Source organism: Chionomys nivalis, chromosome 7 (genome assembly GCF_950005125.1).
Source record: "Chionomys nivalis chromosome 7, mChiNiv1.1, whole genome shotgun sequence".
Classification (NCBI taxonomy): Eukaryota; Metazoa; Chordata; class Mammalia; order Rodentia; family Cricetidae; genus Chionomys; species Chionomys nivalis.
Window position 1 is genome coordinate 57,998,633 of NC_080092.1, and position 15,706 is coordinate 58,014,338.

Here is a 15,706-nt window from a genome sequence, read left to right on the forward strand (position 1 = left end):
AAAGCAGACAGAAGAATAGAAGATGCAGGAGGGAGATTAGATCATAGTCCTGAGGTTCTGAGGAGGTGGTTGACTCGGAGGGCACCATAAACGGGACGGTCCATCTAACAGCCTCCATTTCCTATGGGAGAGAAAAGATACTGATAAATGAAGGAATGCTGGGATCATGGACTTGGCGTGGAAGATAAAGAACTGTAAACCAGCTGCTGTGGGTGTGGAGTGGAAAACACACATAGCATTAGCTCTCCAAGTGATGCTGAAAGCCTGAACAGAATGAAAGCAAGCCATGGTTCACGGCATCGGTCCAGAGTAAGGCTTTGATTCTAGGAGAACTGGCTTGGCCCTGGGTTCCAGGACATGGCTCTGAACAGTGAGCTACCAGATATTTTCCTCTGTTCCAGTGATTGCTGAGGTGAGTGGAATAGAAGAATTAATGGGACTCCTAAGGGTTTCATTTTTTTTTTTTTTTCTGACATAGCTATAGAGATGAAGTACTTTAGGGTCTTTCCAGATACTAGCCACTGAAAAAGAAGACAGGTGCCCACATCAGACTCGTGACTAGGTACTACTATGCTACTTCATTTTGTTTCTGTTATTTTGTGGATGTAGGTTAAAATAGAAACATATCTGAAAATCTGTCTACATTGATTTCTAATATGGTTGAAAAGTAACTGCTAAGACATGTCATGTTTTAATTAGTAATGACTCCCAATAAACACTGCTCTTGCAATAAAAGGACAACATATAGAACCTCCATACCCTCCCAGTAGTGGCTATTTAAAAAACTTGTTTTTATTATGAAATATTTAGAGCTGCATATAAATATTTATTTATTATGAAATATATATATATATCATCCCTGCAGCTCTAAATATTAAATCTATATACACAGATCTAATTTTAGCTTAAGAAAAAAATTCCCTACATAGTTAAAGCTGGGTGGTGGTGGCTCACACCTTTAATCCCAGCACTCGGGAGGCAGAGGCAGGTGAATCTTTATTTTGAGGCCAGCCTGGTTTACAAGGGCTAGTTTCAGGACAGCTAGGACTGTTACACAGAGAAACCTGGTCTCGAAAAACAAAAAAAAAGAATAAAAAAGAAAGAAAAGAAAGAAAAAGAAAAATTACCTACATAGTAATGCCTCTCATTTATTTCTACTTTGAGAGAGATACTATTCTAAATTTTATGTCTATCATCTCCATGTATTTTGATATATTTTATTACATATCACTGATATAATACTATTCTCACTTTAATTTTATACAATTATTTAATATCATGTATAGTCTATGGCTTTTTTATGTTTGGTGTTATAATTAGAAAGTTTATCTAAATTATATAAATAAAATACTTCATTTTATTTTTCTCTGCAGGATAATATTTTATTATTTAACTATATCACAATGTATTTATCCATTCTCATTTTGCTAGCTATTGGGGTAGTCCAGCTTTTTTTCTTATAACAAATACTCCTACTACAAAAATTATTGCATGTATCTCACTTTCTACATATGTTTCCTTAAGGGATATTACCAAAATTTTTACCTATTTTGTGTATGTGTGAAGGGTGATCTAGTCATGGAATGCGTGTGGATGTCCGAAAACAACTTTCACTTCTTCCTTTCCACCATATGGATTCTGGAGATGTAATTTAGTCGTCAGGCTTAAGGGCAAGTGCCTTTATCTATTGAGCCTTCTTAGCAGCCCCTATTTCTGAGCCTGTTACTCAGGGTGCTCTAGTATGAATGCTTTGTGTCCCTGAAAAATCTGTATATCGGAACCTAAGATCCAACATGATAGTATTAAAAGGTAGGGCCTCTGGGGAAGACTCCGCCCCATGGATGAATTAACATCCTACAAAAGGGCTAGAATGGGGCTGAAGAGATGGCTCACTGGTTAAGAGCTTTTATCATTCTTGCAAATGATCCAGGTTCTGTTCTTAGCATCCACAATGCAGAGCTCACAGCTGTCTGTAACTCCAGTTTCAGGGTACCCAATGTCCTTTCCTAGTCCCTCTAGGTACCTGCAAATGCATGGTACATACAGACTCACACAGACACAAACACACATACACATAATTTTTTTAAAAATTAGATGTGCTAGAGAGAACTAGCTAAGCCTTTTTTTGTTGTCCTTCCACCTCTTTGTCATTTAAAGACACAGTGTGCTCACCTCCTGCAGAGGGTGCTGCATTCAAGGCCTTGTGTTAGACTCAAAAACTGAGCCCTCAAAGAGACATCAAATCTTTTTTTTTTTTTTTTTTTTTTTTTTTTGGTTTTTCAAGACAGGGTTTCTCTGTGGTTTTGGAGCCTGTCCTGGAACTAGCTCTTGTAGACCAGGCTGGTCTCGAACTCACAGAGATCCGCCTGCCTCTGCCTCCCAAGTGCTGGGATTAAAGGCGTGCGCCACCACCGCCCAGCGAGACATCAAATCTTGACTTGATCTTAGACTTTCCAGTCTTCATAATTGTTAATAAATTTATACTGCTTTTAAGTTAAATTTATGCTGTTTAAAAATTACCCTTGCCTGTGTTTATTTTATAGTAACAGGAAGCCAAAACACAGGGCCACAAGTAAGAGCATTTCACTTGCAAGGAATATTATTCAATTACTTCCAGAGTTGTTGGTATCAATTTCTAGAAACCCTTGAAAGCTCATCTTTGGAGCATATAGGGTCCATTGTGGGTGGGATCTGTGAGCCTTCCTTTGGACTTTTATTTCCCCCCTTGGACGAACCACTTATTCCAGTCACCATCCACAAGAGTAAGAGTTCCTGGTGTAGGGGCTGGAGAGATGACGACTCAGTGGTTACAAGCATGTACTGCTCTTGCAGAGGACCCTGGTTCAGTTCCCAGCATCCATGTTGGGTGACTCGTAACTACCCACAACTCCAGTTCTAGGAGCCCGGATGCCTCTGGCTTCCTCAGGCACCTGCACTCACATGTACATGTCCTCACACAGATGTGAATGCACATATGCTTGAAAGAATAAAATACCTTAAAAAAAAAAAAAAGAATCCCCATTGTGGAAGAGTGGCTTTTTTGAGTTATGCTGCTTAGGATCCTAAAAAGGAGCTTCGGGATGCACAGAACCTGAAGTTTCTTTTTGGCCAGAGCAGTTATGCTTCAATTTATTTCACAATTGGAGAATGTTGTAGGATTTCTTTGGAAAAGGCTTTGCTGAAAAAAAAAAAACCTGTTGAAAAAACAATATTCGGAAGAATAAATTTTATCCTTTTTCCCAAGAGAAAACTTGAGAGTTCTTGATCCTAAGGTGGAAGGCATTTATGAGCCTTCTCCAGGTTTTTATTTCTTCTGTGGCCAAATCACTTATTCCAATCAGAGGAAGTTGAGGAGGGGTAGCACGTGGCTCTCTCACAGGTCAGTCGGGTTTGCAAAGGGTACCTTCTCCATTGTGTTTTGTCGTGGTGATGGCCAGTGCTGATTGTCAACTTGACAAAATCTAGAACTACTCTGACCCCTGGGCATGCCTGTGGGTATTATCTTGATTGCATAACAAGAGGGAAGACCTGGCCACTGTGGGTGGGTCATTCCTTGGCTGGGTTCCAAGAATGTGGAAGGGTGGAAAGGGCAGCTGAGCACTGGAACTCCTGCATTCATTTCATCTGCTCTCCGCGCTTCCCTGCGGATGTGAAATGACCACCTGTTTCAGTTCCTGCAACCTTGACATTTCTACAGACTGTAGCTTGGGATAGTGAGCCACCAAAATCTGTACCACTCAAATTTCCTTTGTCAGGGTATTTTTAACACAGCCACAGAAAATAAAAATAAAATGGTCATAATAATTATTACTATATAATACTTTTATTTTTACTTTTTTTTAAAGGCACATATGAAAGAGGAATTGTTTTAGGTCTGCAGGCTTTCATGTACTTGATTTTTTTTCCCTTAATGTGTCTAGCACAAACCAAGGAACATATGCTCTTGCTTGATTTAAAGGTAGTGCTATAGAAATAAAGCTACTTAATACCTAACGATCTATAATGGCTCGTTAATAAACCCACAAATAAACTTGGTGTTCTCTCTATTCATTGCAGCCCGCAAGTGCTTCCCTGACATGGTAGGCCATTCTAGGTTGCTAAGCAATAATCCTAGTGCTTGAATTGCCCCCACTGATACACAGAATAGAGGAGAATGTGTGCTTGGTTAGGACTCTAGTTAAACACCTCTCTTTAGAAGCCATAAAAATCAAGGAAAGAAAAGGAGGCCCAGCAATAGGAGGGTCAATAAATCAGGATTCTATCTGAAGCTGTCTTTTCACGTGGTGACTTTGGAATTCGAGGCTCTCGAGCTGTGGAAGTGCCCCAAGGGCAGGTTAGTTTAGAGACTTGATTACAGTTTCGAAACACTAGAGTTGTTTTTCAGGATCAACTTTCCAAACTCTTCTTAGAATTAGGAACCTTTCAGGCTCTTTCCTCAATGTGCAAAGCTTCATCTTTCTAGCCACCAGTCAACTTTTTAAAAAGCCACTTTATATTTTTTAAAATGAAGTATATTATCTTGTATATTGTTAATATACTACACTTACATCATTTATTATAATTTGCAAAAGTCATTCAGGAATATTAACTTGTTTAAAGTAATATATATATATTGCTGGGTATGGTAGCACATGTACTTAATCCTGGCACTCCATTTGGGAGGCACGGGCAAGCAGATTTCTGTGTGTTCCAGGCTAGCCTGGTCTACATAGTAAGTTTCAGGTCAGCCAGGGCTACATAGTGAGATCTTGTTTCAAAAACAAGCAAATAAATGAAAATTGAACAATACTGCTTAATTCAGTACTATGGTATCACCAGTGTACTGTGCAGCAAAAAGGAATGTCAGAAAAAGAAGGGGAGAGCTAAAAAAAAAAAGAGGGAGGTGGAGGGGGGTGATCAAGAGGGAGATAGGAAAGGAAATGGATGCCAAAGATGAAAAACTAGAAGGAAAAAGAGGAAACGTAGAGAAAAGCTACCAAAGTGACAGCTTGAAGTCAAGTTGTTAGACGGGTTTTTGTTTTTTAGCAATGAGCTCGACTCATATACTATTGAGGCTTGAATGCTTACGACTAAATAGGAAGGCACATGGAAGAATTCCTTGTTCATAATTCGAAAGGTTTAGACTTTAAACATGATATTGGTCATTTCCTGCACTTAGCACACGGTCCATTGCTAGGCTTACTTCATAAAGACTCTAGGTAAGTATATAACAGGAATTAAGTAGTCTCCAATATCACAAGCCTTACCAGACTCTTGCTGACTTAACACTCTTGGGGCTGGTTACCTGTTAAACTATGGACACTGGCCTGGCAGTTGTTCAGTAAGCTGTACGCTATTTTTCCAACACAGGTCCTGTCTGAAACCCAGCTGCCCTGACTTTATCATCAGCATTTCTCAATATAATGTAACTGCTTTAACAGAGGGGAAGCACCGTCAACCATCGCTGGAGCTGAAATTCAGTTGCAACAGGAACTGGGCGTTTCCTGCAGAGCTTTGCTAATCTCTGAGCTTGTGTAATATGAACGGAGCTGGGCAAACTGCAGGTTTTGTTTGTTTAAGGATTTCTAAAAATAAAAACTAATCTCACAGCCCCAAAAAGAAAATAGCTGGTATAAAGAATTGACACAGTACATTCAACCACAGTATTTTTTTTTCTATGCAAAGATAAGAGTTTAAGTGCATTTTGGTAGCCGCTTGGCAGGATTTTGACAAGTATATAACAAGGATTATGACCCTTCCTTTGGCATGTTGAAAATGCAATAACAGTTACTCTTCACATTTAGTATATATATATACATATATATGTTCTGTTAAATATACATATTTGTGTTGAGTGATGCTGAATATAAGGTTTAGTATGATTGATTATTGAATGAACAAGAGCTCCATGTCTCATTTGCTATCACACGGAGCAACCGTGATGCTTTCAGCGCATATATACTGAGAGGAACAGAGCAACCCATGGAACACACTTCCCTCCACTCACATAGGAAAGAAACTGAAAGCACCAGAACAGGAAAGTCCACAAAGACTCCATTTATACTTTTTTGGTGGGGGGTGGGAGGCAATAAATTCCTTGGCAGAATACATCTATGAAGTCATGCAGGTACAAATTGTCCATAAACTAAACACCTCATTGAATTTATAATGAAGTTCCTGTCTGACATGTTTTAAGTGAAAAGTTAATTTATAAAGCTGGCTCCAATGATTAAGAAAAATATAAGGCAGTCTTCTGGGGTATTGCTGGTAGGAGAAATGAGGGTGTTAAAGTCAGGCAGAGAAGGGGTACGGCCAGGTGAAAGAGGACAGGTAAAGACTTGTCAGGAAGAGAGATTTTAAAAGTTAGTTTAAAAGGGGTGGGGGCCGGTGAGATGCTCAGTGAATAAAGGCCCTTAAAAACCTGTATTCTGTTGCTGAACCCCACATGGTGAGAGGAAAGAATCAACTCTTGCAAGCAAGCCGTCCTTTGACCTCCCATGTGTGCCATCCACACACATCGAACAAGCTCACACACACAAAGCTGGAGACTGTGAAAATAGCGCTGACTCTAAGTGTTCTCCTGACACACCAGAACTGAAGCCCGTTCTGCGACCGAGGGCGCATGCACTAGGTCTGACAGGTTCCAGCCAGGTGACGCTGCAACAGCGAGAGGGGCAAGTGAACAGAGGGTCCCACCCAACCAAGCAGTTCTCCGGCAATTCTTACCCACCAGCAAAGGGAAAGCTAGTTTTTAGTGTTTCCAACTCTTTATTTATTTGCTTATTTGGTAGGTGTGGACGGTGCACGTGGGAAGGTCAGAGGACAGCCTGAAGAGTTTATTTTAGCAGTGTTATGGGGAATATTAACCACACTCCAGGGAAAGCCCATGCCCAGGAGTAGTTGTTCAATACAACATGAACTTGATGGTATTTTAGTGGACTTTTTGTTTGGTATTTTTTGTCTTATTGGTGTTTTGTTTGTTTGTTTGTTTACTTATTTGTTTGTTTGTTTATTTGATTTGTTTTGATTTTTGAGACAGGGTTTCTCTGTAGCTTTTGGTTCCTGTCCTGGAACTAGTTCTTGTAGACCAGGCTGGCCTCGAACTCACAGAGATCCGCCTGCCTCTGCCTCCCGAGTACTGGGATTAAAGGCGTGCGCCACCACCGCCCAGCTTGTTTTGTTTATTTTGATTTTCATTTTTGTGGGATTTGTGTGTGTGTGTTTCTTGTTTTGTTGTTGTTGTTGTTGTTGTTGTTTCTTGTTTTCTTTGAAAGAGAGAGAAAAAAACAAAGTTGGGTGGGTGGTAAGAATCTGGAAGGAAAAGCAAGATAAAAATACATTGTATAAAATTATTTCAATTAAAAATTTAAGTAAAAAAGAGAACACTAAGAACTGAAGGATTAAGTGAGGATGTGGCCGTAGGAATAGGAAGAAGAGGGATCAATAGGTGAATTAGACAAAAAAAAAAAAAAAAACTCATGAAAACCTGTTAGTTAGTAAGCTAGTTTCAAAATATAACTCTGGCGGAATATTCCTTTACACTGTGTGAAGATGTGCCAACGTGACTGGTTTAATAAAGAGCTGAATGGCCAATAGCTAGGCAGGAAGAGTTAGGCAGGATTTCTGGGGACAGAGAGACTCAGGGAAGAAGAAAGGTGGATTCGCCAGACACAGAGGAAGCAGGACATGTAGGAGGAGAGGTAAAAGCCATGAGCCACGTGGCAGCATGTAGATTAACAAATATGGGTTAATTTAAGTTTAAGAGCTAGTGGGACAAGCCTAAGCTGAGGTCAAGCTTTCATAACTGGTAAGCCTCCATGTTGTTTTCGTGAGCTGTCAGACCAAAAGAAAAATCTGTCTCCATATGGCACCCAGTGTGAGGGCTCAAATATCCAAACACAGGGCCTGAGAAAGCTAAGAACAGCTCTGGACAAGGAGCAGACGTGACTTTCTAGTCCTGTAGTCTCTCAGACAGGCCAGTGCTCAGCATAGAGAGGCACAGCTACTGGCTGCTGCCCGAAGGCTAGAGCCACTGCCAGTGCCGTGTGTCAGAGCCATTCACTAAGCTGAGCTAGCAGAGAATACTGCAGGTGCCCAGTAAAGACAGAGACCTCTAAACAGGTTACAGTGTCAGGCTTCAAAAGAAAAGAAAACGGGTGTAGACAGTCATAAAAAAGTTTATAAATAATAAAATAAAGCCTTTAAAGAGAACAAAATAATATAAAAATGATAAGTCATGTAAAGATGAAACATACACAGGGAGTCTGGATCCTATATGCTGTCTTGTTGACTTGAATTTTTTATTCTGACAGCAAGCAACAGCTGCTTAGAGACATGGGATTGTAGGAGGGACTGCTGAATCAGCCCAGATACTTTAGGAATGCTTTAACTTTAAGATGGAAGTCAGAAAATGTGTAGATTTGAAACAGAGGTTATGCTTTTGTTTCCAAAGAAAATGAAAGGCTGTGCGTTCCTTCAAGATTAATAGAGATCAGATTTGATTGGGGAGGACTCCCTGAAAAATCCTTGCTACAGACAAAGAAATGAACCTAGAAAAGCTACAAGACAGGTGACATATATTTTACCTGCTCAAACATAAAGCAAAAAAAAAAAATCATCCTTGTCTGGCTTGTGTACAGTGTACAGTCAATACTTGTGTTAATGCAGATGTGCATGTTACTTATTCGTGTGTTTTCAGAGCAAGAGGAACAGATACCAAAGAAAACAGGTGGCCCAGGGATCCAGCCTCTCCGAGTGCCTCTGTTACAGTTTCCTCAGAATTCTACATCCAGAACAGCTTCAAGGCTGCTGGCTCAGATGGTTCAGCCTCACAAATTATTGTAGCCAGGACTACAGCTATGCTCTCATTGCACAGAGACTGGACAACAAATGTTATGACTAGTTTTCCCAGGACTTGACTATTATCCCAAATTTCTTAGGGTCTCCTAAAGATGCTGTTGCCCTCAGACAACAAGAAGCAGTTTAGAGAAAACATGGTGCCCACATTCAAAGCAGCAGGGTGGGTGGTTTTCGGTCATTTGGTGGGTTAAGGATGCTTGTCAACATTTAGGAGAGTTAGTTATAAAGTTGTTATTGGTAATTGTCAGGAAAAAAGCTGAACAAAAGAGATTAGATTCAGGGATCTCTTCCTGAAGGGAAAAAAGGGGGGTATAGTATAGAAATGATGGAATGAAAGGGTAGATGATTGAGTCTGCTTTTGAACAACCACTAGCCTCAAATATTTTACATTGATATATGTGGAGTTTTGTATATTGATACAAATCTAAGGTTATTTTTGTTATACTGCGTATATGTTACTATTCTTGTTTATGGTATTATATCTATACAGCTCTTTTCTTTTGAGACAGGGTTTCTCTGTGTTGCTTTGGAGCCTGTCCTGGAACTAACTCTTGTAGACAAGGCTGGCCTTGAACTCACAGAGATCTGCCTGCTTCTGTCTCTTGAGTGCTGGGATTAAAGGTGTGTACCACCATGGCCTGGCTAGCAGCTCATTTTAAAATGTAATGTAAAGTTTTAGTACTTGAAAGCTATTTAGGATAATAAAGAAGTATAGGTTAATAGTCATCTATTAACAATCAGACTTATAGTCATTTTAGGTATGTTTTCAAGGTAATACAGAGATATATTTTAGATATATAGGTGATCTTCAAACATTTTAAAAACTTACAAAATAGGACATTTAAAATGCTTTAATAACATATGGCTTTTCATGACAATGAGACATGTCTGTTCCTGGCAGCACCATTCTACTTCAAAAAAAGATGGTGGGCATCAAAGACCCTCCACATGGAGCTTGCTTTCTTTGTGGCAAAAGCTAGCCATTTGGGCAAAAAGTTGCCCTTGACTGCTGACCATATGCTATCCAAATTGGGCAAACAAGACACAAGAGAAAGCGACTGTCAAACTGCCACAACAGGATAGGACAGTCCTTCAAAATTCTCGCATCACAGAAAAGTCTGTCAGATATTCTAGACTTATAGGCCAAGATGGATGACCCAACATTGCAAATGAAACCTGTGACTGTCCAAGCAGCCAACTGCTTATGTAATTTCTATAGTTTTGGAAGCTGTTCACTCTGCATTTAATATTTACTCAGGTAATATTATATCCTTCTTGGGTCTCTGATGAAGTTGAAGATGAGATAGTTAGTTTTATAGTTTTCCTTGCTACCAAATTAAAAAAAAAACTCACAAAAGTAAAAAAAAACTATATATATATATGTATAAGATATAAAACTATATATATATATATGATAGTTTTAAGATGGTAATACAAGTTATGATAGAAAATGGTTTAGGTATAAAACTTTAAATTCATCAAAAATAATATAGGTAATAGAGTATTTTCTCCAAATATACCAAATACAAAGGGACTAGACATTGTGAATGTAATTCTTACCTGATAATTGTTCTTATTGTTTAGTTTTATTATGTTAGTCTTAAAACCTTTCCTTTTTATTTAGACAAAAAGGGGACAATGTTGTAGACTATCCCTTTATATTGTGTGAAGATGTGTTACTGTGGTTGGTTTAATAAAGAGCTGAACGGCCAATAGCTAGGCAGGAAGAGGTTAGGCAGGACTTCTGGAGACAAAGAGGACTCCAGGAAGAAGAAAAGCAGAGTTGCCAGCTGGATGCAGAGGAAGCAGGACATATAGGAAGAGCCATAAACCATGTGACAGCATGTAGATTAAATGAGTTAAGTTGTAAGCTAATGGACAAGCCTAAGCTAAGACCAAGTTTTCATAACTAATAATAAGCCTCAATATCATTTTTTGTGAGTTGTTGGCCCAAAAGAAAAATCCATCTACATATAACTTTTAAAAAGTTTATTTTGAATGACATTGCCCTCCATGGCTGGACAATGTTGCTTCCAAGACACATGTGTTACTAAATAAAAATCACATTATAAGACATAAAAAAGTCTGAACACATGTGTTATTAAATAAAAATCACATTATAAGACATGAAAGAAAAAGTCTGGGACTGGAGAGAATGCTTAGTGGTTATTAAAGTTTGATGTGCCTGCAAGGAACCGAGTTCAGTTCCCATCACCCCTATTGGAGGCTCACAACCACCTATTTCTCTAGCTGCAGGGGATCCAACAACTTCTTGATACCTGCTTTTATACACAGAGGCATAGACATAAATAAAAATAAATATAAAATAAAAAGAAAGACAAACTAAAGATTGGAAAGATTTAATTCTTAAAGTGTATGCATCAATGCATTATAATAAAAAATAATAAATAATTTGGCTTAATTCATATAAAGGAAAATTATTCAGAAAAGCATTTGGAAGTTATAACTGGCATCTACACAATTTTATAGTTAAAATTGCTTTTATAATTATTATTTCAGTTCAACCTAGACCAGTCAAATACACAGAAACACCCAATACTTGGAAATGGAACTGAGGGAATTTATAACGAAATTTCTAAATTTTAAATTGTAAAATATTTCGGTTGGTACAGAATTTCACCAAGTATATGGAATTTGAAATGATTGTAGTGAAAGAGATAAATGTCTTGTATACTTTGTTACCGTTTGATCCTGTGATGCTTCAGTCTGCATAATCACGTGACCTTGTGGTAAAGAATGGGGCTGGGGTGACTATGGGTCACACAGAATAAACATATGATCAAGCATAAATAGCATTAAAACCAATAAGCAAGCCAGATCACAGAATTTCTCATTTTTTTTAATGCTAAATGGGTTGCCTGCTAGAAATCTCTTTAGATCTCTTAGTTAAAAATTCTCTTTGATTAATTAGCACAGAAGGAACAGTCATGAGGCTGCCTCAGAGGTGTTTGGAGAGGGTAAGGAAACCCATCTTTACATATTGCCTAAATTACATCTACAAGATCCTCTCAGGATCACATATTTTTTTAAAATACCAAATGCATCCTTGGTCCTTTAGACTCTGCGGTGTAAGGAGAAAGGCTGCGTCTGTACCTTCGGGCTTCATGTCATCCTTTGTCTCCTCCATCGCCTGGCTGCTGGTCTCTGAGGCAGGAACACTTTGTGTGTTTGGTGACATCTTTGAAAGGAGAAAAAACCACCCGTTTCAAAATGAATGGCTTTTCCTTAAAGCTGCTTCAGGTTTCGATTAAAAGAGAGTTCATTACTTTGTAGAGTTACTAGCCATTCCTACTTACTTTTCTAGGATTTAGCATTGCGTGTCGGAGGTAAACCACACGTCTGTTTTCTGCCTTCGCATTATCAGATGTGTTGACAATGGAATGACATGCTTGAGATACTATTCCAGCTGTGCACTGACGCTCGAGTTATACAATAATTTACATGAATGCAATCTGAGACCATCTCATAGTTATATTTGACCTTTAAAAATGTCACCTTCCAAAAAGTGCTAGAATCATCTTCCATGTTTGTGGTAGAAAAAAGAACACTTTATCTGATTTAAACCAAATTAAAGATTAACTTTATGAATAATGGTAGCATTGTAGTTTGTTTGTAATACTTTTGCTGGTGTATATAATAGGAGGATTTTTTAAAAAAAATCATGTTTGTCAACTTAATGTGAATTCACGTAACTAATTTCAGTTGTCTCCTTTAAAAAAAGTGTTCTTTGTCACGCAACCTTGCATTTTTAAAAGCAAAACTAGCTAAGTGATTAATACGGAGATTACATTTTTTGCACAATAGTGAAGTCACCATAAAAGCTGGTGGCTCCTACACTTAGAGTAGCTGTGCAGATTCGAGAGAGCAGCAGCTGCGTGTATAAGTTATAACAAACAGCTCTTTCCAGGGAATTCACCTGTAAACACTGTGGGAGTTTCTTGTAAGAGAAAAAAAACACCAGCTTAATAATAAACATGCATTTGCCATTTTGCATGTGCTGCTTCCCTTGAACATGCATACTTTTCTTTACTTCTTCATAAGGAAACGAATACAGTAGCTCACGCTGTCACATTGCTATCTGATTATTTAGGGCAGCTCTACCTCCTCAGGCTCCTTTTCATCCTTTGAGTCCTGCTGCTCTTCCTTGTCTTCCTCTCTATTGCCATTGTCCTGAAATGGGAATAATATTAGTAAATGCTAATTACCAGCGACCCAGCTATTACTGTATGTTTTCATATACCAAATGCTTTTCTTTTAAAAAAGTCACATAAAGAGTGAGTTTAATCCCCAATAAAATGATAGAAAGCTGCTGCAGTTGAAAATTCAAACAGTTAGAAAGACATGTAAGCTAGATATGGTGGCAAAAGCCTATAATCCTAGCAGTTGGGAGACTTAGACAGAAGGATCACTCCGAGTTCTAAACCAGCCTGGGTTATATAGCAAGACTTCATTTCAAATAAAACAAAACAACAACAAAACCCAAAAGACATTATAATTAAGGAGTGCCAATCAACTAGAATAAGGTCACTGTGATCCAACTGTTATTTTGCCCCCTCCCCCCATTTTTCCAAACCCACATTTCTATCAAAGCCATAGAAATATTTTCAATAAAAAGAAATAGTAAGTGAAGCAGTAAAATATTACATCTCCGTTTTCTGAAGACTGTTGAATTTCAAAACCTCTCGTAAATGATTAAAAACAAAGATAGGCTAAGAACCTGATGGGGTTTGGACTGATCCTGAGACGCTGAGTCACTCATCTGACCACTCTAAAATGCCACCAAAGGATACTGGGAATACCGACACAATATTAATAACCAACAGAGAGAAGGAAAACGTTAACAAGCAACACAAATACTCTGAAAGACCAAAGTCTCCAACATCCCCAGCCCCCACCACACACCAGAATTCTACTGAATGTCGTGAATTCTCAACTGCTGAGCTTTTCAAGTTGCAGAGCTGTTATTACTGTTACTGACTGAGCCAGGGCACTGTTCCTCTGGTGGTCAGGGAGACAACGCCACCGCAGCAGTCATCGCCACTCTTTCTAAGCCTGAAATAACAATGCAATTGACTTTTTAAATATTGCCACCTTCATTAACTTTATTTTTCCGAAACAAGATATTACTATATAGCACAGGCAGGCTGCTAACTCCCAATCCTCCTGCCTCAACCCCCAAGTGCTGGGATTAGAGACCTGCTACATCATGCCCAACTTGTTCATTAATGTTTGAAATAGTAATTAAGGTAAGGCAAAGAATACCTTTGATGTCTAACTAATTAATATGAGAAAACTGGTCAAAAGCATAATAAACTGTTGGTGAGGGCAGATTTCTATGAGGAATATAATTTATTTGACCCATTTACTCATAGTGAGAAATTACAATGATTTCCAGTTTTCCACTTCACTGGAAATGACTGCAATCCTAGCAACAAATTATAAAATCATTGCTGTGCCAAATATCACGTTGTAGTATGATTACATATGGGTGAGGCGCTGTGCAAAGGGTGAATTATTGCTGGGTGTGGTGGCAGGGTGACTTCTGCACTCTCTGTACTCAAGAGGCTGAAGCAGGAGGATCACCAAGGCAAGGCCAGCAGGGGCTACACTGTGAGATCTTGTCAAAAAAAAAAAAAGAAAGAAAGAAAGAAAGAAAGAAAGAAAGAAAGAAAGAAAGAAAGAAAGAAAGAAATTACATTCATGTGTTCTCTGCCTCCAGGGAAGTTACAATCTAGTCACTCTGTGATTTAGTATAGCATGTAGATGACACCCTGGCGCATTCATTTTCTTTTATCAACATAACACAAATTCCAGTGGAATAAACTAAAAGTATCGCCACTGGAGAGAATAGAAACATCAAAAAAGCCACCCCAAAGCCTTCTAAAATGACTAACAAATAATAGAAAACAGAATTCTGTGCTGTCCTAACTGTATATTGCTTCCTTGTAGTTGTTCATCTCCTGAAACTGATAAGAAGTTCATTTCTTGTTAAGATCTATTTTGTTTGGCTATACTCAGAAAAATTCAACTCAACAACCTTCATTGAGTTCTTGTTACACAAGAACTTCCTGGGGTTTGAAAAAAGTGAGTTTCCAGTTTAGTGAGGGGGAAACAGTGCCATTCAGTCTGCAAAGTGGAGGTGCACACAACACACTGAGGAACAAAAAGGAATAAATAGTTATTTTTCTTGGAGCAAAGAAACAAATTTTTAGGATAAATATTAAAAGACTAGTAAAAAAAAACTGTACAAAGGGGAGGGAAGGGTATTAGTAGCAGAAGAAGCATAGATTCAAGAGTAAAAAAGATGAGGCTTAAAAAGTACCTGTAGTACCCACCTTTAATCCCACACACCTTTAATCCCAGCACTTTGGGAGGCAGAGGTAGGCGGATCATAGTGAGTTCAAGGCCAGCCTGGTCTTCAAAAGGAGTTCCAGAACAGCCAAGACTGTTTCACAGAGAAACCTTGAAAAAACAAAAACAACAACAACAACAAAAAGACCTGTAGTCACAGCAGTTAAGAGTTCTTGTTGCTTTTGCAGAAGTCTGGGGCTCAGTTCTTACCATCCACATGGCAGCTCACAACCATCTGTAACTTCAGTTCTAGGGGATCTGACTCTTGTAACCTCTTTGGGCACCAAGGCATGAACGTGGTGCACATATATGCTTGTAGGAAAAACATTCATAAACATAAAAATCATTAAAAATAGTAACAAACTATTATTTTAAAAGTTAATTCTGCCAACAACATTGGGTACAGACTATAATGTCAAAGACATGAAGAAAAAACAAAGGTATATTTTGCATCTTAAATATTGCCCCATCCCTTGCTATAGTCTAGGCCTACCAG

General features: G+C 38.5%; 1 protein-coding gene across 1 annotated transcript in view; it reads right to left on the reverse strand.

The window, feature by feature from the left end:
* Positions 1 to 15,429, reverse strand: part of Efcab5 (EF-hand calcium binding domain 5) — a 110,655-nt gene extending 95,226 nt beyond the window's left edge. The window contains exons 1-3 of the mRNA XM_057773948.1: positions 15,421 to 15,429; positions 12,961 to 13,029; positions 11,953 to 12,037 (exon numbers count right to left, since the gene is read on the reverse strand). Of these exons, the coding sequence (XP_057629931.1) occupies positions 11,953 to 12,037; positions 12,961 to 13,029; positions 15,421 to 15,429 (163 nt within the window). The remainder of the gene's footprint in view (positions 1 to 11,952; positions 12,038 to 12,960; positions 13,030 to 15,420) is intronic.
* Between the last annotated feature and the right edge of the window lie 277 nt (positions 15,430 to 15,706).